This window comes from Nelumbo nucifera, chromosome 1 (assembly GCF_055504915.1).
Source record: "Nelumbo nucifera cultivar China Antique chromosome 1, China Antique-T2T, whole genome shotgun sequence".
Lineage (NCBI taxonomy): Eukaryota > Viridiplantae > Streptophyta > Magnoliopsida > Proteales > Nelumbonaceae > Nelumbo > Nelumbo nucifera.
Genome location: NC_142649.1, coordinates 190,973,059 through 190,980,481, shown reverse-complemented (window position 1 = coordinate 190,980,481; position 7,423 = coordinate 190,973,059). Strand labels below are relative to the sequence as shown.

General features: G+C 37.0%; 1 protein-coding gene across 3 annotated transcripts; it reads right to left on the bottom strand.

The window, feature by feature from the left end:
- Nucleotides 1-5,106: 5,106 nt before the first annotated feature.
- On the bottom strand, nt 5,107-7,000 carry LOC104596248 (IRK-interacting protein-like). Of its 3 annotated transcripts, none has more exons than XM_088886411.1 (2): nt 6,697-7,000; nt 5,107-6,564 (listed from the first exon to the last, which is right to left on the bottom strand). In XM_088886411.1, the coding sequence occupies exons 1-2, from the start codon at nt 6,814-6,816 to the stop codon at nt 5,218-5,220; spliced, it is 1,467 nt and encodes a 488-aa protein (XP_088742537.1). In that variant the 5' UTR covers nt 6,817-7,000; the 3' UTR covers nt 5,107-5,217. The 3 variants fall into 3 exon arrangements, with proteins under 3 accessions (XP_088742537.1, XP_010255629.1, XP_010255630.1); XM_010257327.2 differs by having other exon boundaries at nt 5,107-6,558; nt 6,697-6,999; XM_010257328.3 differs by having other exon boundaries at nt 5,107-6,567; nt 6,697-6,997.
- Between the last annotated feature and the right edge of the window lie 423 nt (nt 7,001-7,423).

The window sequence follows — 7,423 nt, the reverse complement described above, 5'->3', positions numbered from 1 at the left end:
CTCAAGCCTCATCCCCTGTTCTCCAACTTAACACCAGAAACGCTTAGCCTATCTCCTGCCTTGCTCATGTTACGTTTGAAGTCCTTTTAGTTGTTGGAAACTTGGTTTCAAGGTTGTACACGAGAGGTAAAACTCTCATTCCACTCTCTCTACCTTTAGTTTAATTTCATATTGCTTAAAACCCTAAAATCCTGAGAAACTTGCATTCCCATCTTCCTCCAGATTGAGAAAAAGAGGTAGAGAGGTGAGGGTTTTAGGGAAACTAGTACCTAAGACCCGATAACATTACCTCAAATCAATTCTAGGCAAAGTTGGGAACATATTTGTTGGATTTCAGGAGCTTTGAGCAATCCTATTAATTTGCGTTTTTTTGGAATTTGAGCTTGAACTTTTCTAGCTGCTATAGCAGCTTGCAGAGAGGGGTGCCTAACACCTTTCATCTCCCAATCCTTTGAACTCAAGATCTCTTGGTTAAGTGCTTTCCTTGGTTAAGGACGAAGCCACTATCAAAGGCTCAATTCAAATCTTTCCGAACCCAAAAATGAGGGCCCATTTTCTCTAAAAAATGGGTGGTGACTCCAACACTTTGAGCCGACCATGAGCTTCCCGAAACTCACACCTGCAACATGAAAAATAATCATGCCCCATCTTGCTCATTTTCATTTTTCGAGAACATTCTACCTATAAAATTGTTGCCATAAATGTTTACTTTTGTGAAAGTACTTTTACAAAAGTACTTTTACAAAAGCACTTTTACATGAAAGCACTTTTATAAAAGTAGTTGTATAAAAACACTTTTATGGAAGCACTTTTATAAAAGTACTTTTATAAAATCACTTTTACGGAAGCACTTTTATAAAAGCACTTTTATGAAAGTACTTTTATACAATTACTTTTATGAAAGTACTTTTATAAAAACACTTTTACGAAAGTACTTTTACAAAACATTTATGCAATCTGGTAAACATTGATTGTTGCAGACCTAGGCTGACGGTTTATGAATACCGACATAATTTTTTTGAAGAATGAAAATGAGCAACATGGGACACGTGTTAGTCTGAAAAGAATTCATTTTTAGGTAAAAAGTGTTTGGTTCATAGTAATATTTTCTCATTCTACCTATTTTTACTCTATTCTTATACATTTTATAATTTCATCTTAAATAAAAATGAGAATTAAACCAAACATGGCCTTCATTTTCACTGAAAATCGTTTTTCAAACCTCAAAGAATTGCAGGGCAGATCAATGCCGTAAGTAGAGAGGGTGGGTGAGATTAAATGGTAGCCTGAATAATAGTCTAAATTTTAGTTCATTTTTGATAAAATATCAAGTTGTTGATGAAACATCAAAATCAAGCAGGAAGCCATATAGGTTTTTTCTTATATTACACCCGTTCTCACTCTAGTTTTTGATATATTTTGCTTTTTTTTAATATTTTAGTGACAACTGGAACTAGAACATCTATATTGATATTTTTCAAAAATAATCATTTTGCAACATATTTTATGTCCAACCAAACATGGCCTTTAATCATGGCACAAGATGTAAGGCTATGTTTGTTTGTGGTGCAATTTCATTTGCACTAATACAAATGCATTGGAGTGCTAATGAGAAAATTGTAAATTTTAGTTCATTTTTTCTTTGGGTTTTATTTTATTTTGCTTGATCAGGTTTTATTTTACTTTATCTACATTGTAAATAAATGAGACAAACTAAAACTTATAGCCGAGTTAAACCAAAGTTTGGACTAAACTTATTTGCACTCCCGTGCATTTGCATCAATGCAAATGAAATTGCACAACAAACAAAAAAGGCCTAAGTTCAATTTTTGGCTTGTGATGGGTTGAAAAGATTTTGGATGAATCATCTCTAAAAAAATTCACATGGTTTAGTCACATGCATAGAGGACCATCAACAATACCATAAAAAAGTGATTTATAGCAAACTAGAGGAGTTAGAAGGTCTAGGGGTATATCAGAAAGAACATGGGTAGAAGTAGTAAGAAATGATTTAATCCCAGTAATTAAACAATGGATATGGCTTTAAACAAAGCAAAATGGCTACGGATGCAACTTGGGCAGGCCCAATTGAGCCGGGAATTTTACATGGGTTGGGCTTAGGCCCAAGAATTTGGGAATTTCTTATCATTCAGGCTGAGCCTTAGATAGCCCAAGCCTAACCCAATTATATACATTCATAATTACATATATAGATATGTATTTACATATATACATACATATTTGTGTGTATGTGTGTGTATTTACATAAATGTAAAAATACATGTATAATTTTAGAGCATGTTCATTGACCAACCTGAGTGCATCAAATTAAAATGCGAGTTAGGCTTGGGTTGGGAAAGTCGGGCTTGACCTCGGACATATTCTAGGCCCAGACCTTAGGCCTAAATCTTAGGGTTGGATCTCGATTGACCATAAACCCAGCCCAACCCACTTGACTTGCACTCCATAAGAATGGCAAAACAGGATTCATGTAGCCAACCACCATATAATTGGGATAAGGCTGGGATGATGATGATAAGAATTGATGAATTATCAGATAAAGTTATCAAATATTGCCCATGGATCTTTTTGACGTTTCAGCTTAAATCTAGGTATAATAACCATTTGTAAGTAAGGATGGCAATTCTGACCAACCCACTTGATATATCCAACCCATCCACTTGTCATCCACCCAAACCCATTTATTTAAGATGTGGGTGGAATATGGGCCGAACAACCCATTGAATCAACTAAAAGAGTTGGGTTATGGTTATCCATTTGGGTCAAGACATGATGGGTTCTTCTATTATTTTTCTTCTTTTTGTTGATAAGGAAACTAACATGAAAGAAATTGGTTTACGTATCTTTTCAATCCTTAATTTTTCAAATATGCAATGGGTCAACATGGGTAGGTTAAGGAGAGTTTAAAGTATTACTGGATGTTGGTGGTTGGTGGATGGACGGGCCTTCTACCCTCATGTAAGATATAACCCAACCCAAATCATCCATTTTCACTCCTAGAATGCATGCCAATTAAGTAGGTGTGCTCATCAATTAAAAAGCCGAAAAATCTGATTAACTGAACTGACTGATGTGTGTATTTCATATATATTATATATTGAAAGATTCTAGTGGTTTCTTGTAAATCTTTTGTGGGCTGAAAAAACTAAATTAATAGAATCTTGAATAACCAAGATCTGGTGGTGCACTAAACCCTAGTTTCAAAAAATATCTAAAATGCACTGTTTGTAGATCGATTTGCACTCAAAAAATTTACTTGGAAGAATGTTCAGATCCAAATTAATTTACAACTCTAAATCAGTTCACATAAAGCAGCAATAGTTAGAAGCTCCCTTTCACAGTGAGGATGGAAACCCAAGAGAGAAATGAGAGAGAAGAGGGTTGGGTCAAAGCAGAAGTTGTGCTAGCAATTCTATTAGAGATTAGGGTTTAAGAGAGGTAGGAGAGTCTCAAACAAAAACCTTAAGCTTCCCCCTTCCTATTTTATATAGAGTTATGCTCATTTTCCTATTCGGAGAACATATGTCATAAGTTTTCTCCTAATTACAATAAGGTTTCCTTTAATTAAAAACGTCCGAATTAGGGGTGTCAATGGACTGGTTTTGAATTGGATTCCTCCAAATCATAATCAATTTGGATGGATTGTACGGACCAATAAAACATATTGAATTTGGACAGACTGGACGAACCAATATGACATATTGGATTGGACCTGGTCCGTCTATAATGAATTTATATTGAATTGAGCCACTATCTGGTCCATTGATAGAAGATAAGAACATAGGTTTCAATGGACCAGGTTTGACTTGGAACCAATCTAAATTAAAAGGAACTTGAACAGATTAAATGCCTGTGTGATTTGGGAGGGTTTTCATTCACCCCAAATCTAAATTAAAAGGAACTTGAACAGAAACCCAAATAGACTTTCATTCATCCAAGAAATCGATTTTATGGTGAAGTTGGTTTTAATGCTCATTTGGGAGGGTTTTCATGCAGTGGCTTCTGATTTCGCATTGGAAGGTAGGCCTTACACAAAAAGCCGTTAAACTGCCTGTGTTTGGTGAAAACCCCAAAAGCCTAAAATAATCTTACATGAAATGAGAAATCAACTTTTAATGAAGCTATTTTAGTAACTTATCAGAAGTAGCCGAGTCAATGCAATTCAACCAATGTTGAAACCCTCCCAAATGGCCTTCAATAACAAATTCACATCTCCACCCCATAACGTCCCACAGCACATCCCTGCCTTGTATTGAGAACATCTCCAAATGATGACATCATCGGTTCTGATACTATCATCGAGAGATGTTCTCAATACAGGAATGTGCTGTGGTACGTTGTGGGGAGGCCCCTTTTGGGGTGGAGATTTGAATTTGGTTATCAAAGGTCTGTTCAAATTTGGTTATCAAATTGAATAAGCCAGTTGGGTTTGGTTTATTTGATTTTTAGTTTGACTCAGTTTGATAATTAATTTTAAAAATAGTTCAGTTTGGAAAAATTTTCAACCAAATTGAACTGAAAACTGAATTAATTAATTGAAAAAAATACATATATTTATTTTTTAATTATAAATATTGACATTAATATTAACATTACTATATATTAATATTAATATATAATATGTATTTTAAATATAAATAATGATATATTCTAGTAATAAATATTAATATAAACATATATTTTAATTAACTAAATTAACCAATTTAAAACTCAAACCAATTTGAATTTGGTTCAATTCGATTCGGTTTAAAGATGAATTCAGCTTTTAAAAATGGCCTAATTAAAATGTCAATTTAGGTTCCATTTTCAAACCGAATCGACCGAATGAACATCTGTAATGAAAGCTGAATGCCTCCCAAAACGGGTCATTACAAGGAATCCATGCATAAATTTCAGAGAGGCTCCTGTTGGTACAATATGTAGTAAGATGTGGGGATATGGTAGAACAGAAAAGTAAACATATAACCAATCGCAAGGCAGCTTCGGGTCATCTAGACAAAACACAAGATCATGCATGGGCCATATAGAGAGTTGGATACAGCCATACAGGTACTAAAGTAAGGTGAAAAGTAGAAAACGCCGATCTTTTTCCGAAACGGTCTTTGGTATTATTGACAAACAAACAGACCCTCAAAACCCTTCTCTTAATTTACAGTATTAATTAATTTAGGGTGTGATTAACCCTGATTAAAGCTGCTACTGTACATACCTGCACAGAACTTTACACTTGACCACGTTATCATAAACGTAGAACCCCGGTGCCACCATAATCCCAACCACGGCTGGAACCAATTTCTGAACCTTCTCTGCACCCATATCTTCCATGTACACCTCGTCAAACATCACCTCCTTATCTACCCTATATATGGGCAAGCTTGGGTGCACCGAACAAGCCAACAGGTGCACCAACCAAACGTTCTTCGCCGCTCCGAAGAACGCTTGCAACAGCGGCTTCGGCCATGCTCGCTTCCACTCCAACATCGCCACGATCTCGCTCATTTTCCGGTCACAGAACCCGCTGAACTCCTCACTGAAGTGTCTCGTTCCTTTATTCAACACCTCCTCCCAAGTGAGCCCTCTTAGATGAGTGAAAGAAGCATAATTCGCTTCGCATCTCTGTATTGGGTTCAGGATACGCTCGGACCCGCTTTTCTGAAACCCCATTGATTCGAAGTCTTCGTAGAAGGCTCGGTTCAAGAGTGCTTCCAAGTAGAACAAGAGACTTCTCGGGTTCTTGGAAAATGAGATCTTTACATCGTAAGGCTGGAGAAGTTCAGATATACGCTCATACACTTTACTATCCATCTGACGGAGCTGGAGGGTGAGTGACCGGCTCAAAATCCGGACAGAAAACCGAGCTTCAGAGATGGAGCTGAGAAACGATTCAATAAGCGAGTCTTGGCGTTCCTGCCCATTGGCTGTGCTCATCGCCATTTTGGGGTTGAGATATTTTGTCGTTTGAAGTGGTGATCTGCTGTATACCTCGAGACCGGACTTGAGATCGTGACAGTAGATCTCAAGCTTGTTGAGCTTCTTCTCTAACTCGGCCATGGAGTGCCTGAGTCGAGAAGCTTCTTGGAGAGCTTCGTCTCTCTTCCCGTTCGCTTCAACTAGCTTTTGCGAGAGGTCTGCAACGTGGAGCTTCCATTGCTCCTCCTTGGCAGATGTCGACGATGTCTCTGATGATGACCTGGGACTCTTCTTCGTTAAGGAGGACAAGATTGTCCTGAAGATGCCACTGGGGCTAGCTTTTGGATGCTTGTTGGAGCTATTGAGGTCGATAGGAACCACCGAGATCTTCTCGCGGTCGCGGGAGGTGGGTCGACACTTGTTACAGGATACCGTGCGGTCGTCGTGGTCGGTTTTCGGTGTCTTCCGGGCTGAGGGTTTAGCGCCGTTGTTAATATCCTTCATGAAATGGTGAAGAGGTGTGGGCTGGTGCTTTGAGGTCATGCTCTGCTCCGTGGTACAGGAAATTGGGGTTCCACTTTTGTGGTTATGCTCTTCATCTTCTTCTTCGTCGTCGTTTTCTCGAATCTGTAACTACTAAAGAGAAACCAAGTTATTATATGAAAAATAAAGATCATAAACCACCACAAAATTATATTTATTATCAAAATTGATTTTTGCAATAAATTTGTGGTCAGCAATCTGCATGGATGGATGAGTACTGACAGGAGTGAATACAGGAGACTGATGAGAAGGTGGGGGAGGAGGAGGTGATGATGATGAAGCTCTCGATGACAGAGAAAGTATTGAAGAACAAGAAGACGAAGAAGAGGAAGAAGCAGCCATGCTTCTAAGCTTCTTATTTCTCTCTTTTTTCCTTAGACTTCCTTACAGCAATCTCTCTTTCGTTGTACATATAATATGCAATTTCCCCCTTTTTCTTTCACATTTTTTTTATTGCTTCTAGTTGTAACGTTTGTTTTTCCATCATTTTTTAATCAAGATCAGAGTCAGACACCTTGATTCTTGACTCAGAAATGCCCATCTATTATTATTATTATTATTTTTTATTTTTTTTATTATTATTGTGATTCATAAAACGAGAAGAGTATATTAATGATGTTATATTTAAAAAATAGAAATATTTATAATTTATAACCGCTGTCCGTCTCAAGTGGGTTGATAGTTCAACTGCCTTGGTAAATGGTAGTCGGGTCGCTGGCTGGGTTAAACGATACTGATAGTCGAACCCGAATAATTTCCATGACCATGAGTTGGAATTCAATTTAAATTGTAATTGAATTCAAAATTTCAGATAACCTTGATGAAATTTAAATTAATTGTAATTAGGGCAAGCAGAATAGAGTTGAACATGAACTTTTTCCATATATATAAGGTGTTATGAGGAAATTTTATATTTTGAGTGGTGATGGACTGGTGATTCAAGCAGAAG

Coding starts and splice junctions, on each gene's coding strand:
- LOC104596248 (XM_088886411.1), bottom strand. CDS start 6,816: ATGGCTGCTTCTTCCTCTTCTTCGTCTTCTTGTTCTTCAATACTTTCT. Junction 6,565..6,696: donor AGTCTCCTGTATTCACTCCT/GTCAGTACTCAT, acceptor TCTCTTTAGTAG/TTACAGATTCGAGAAAACGA.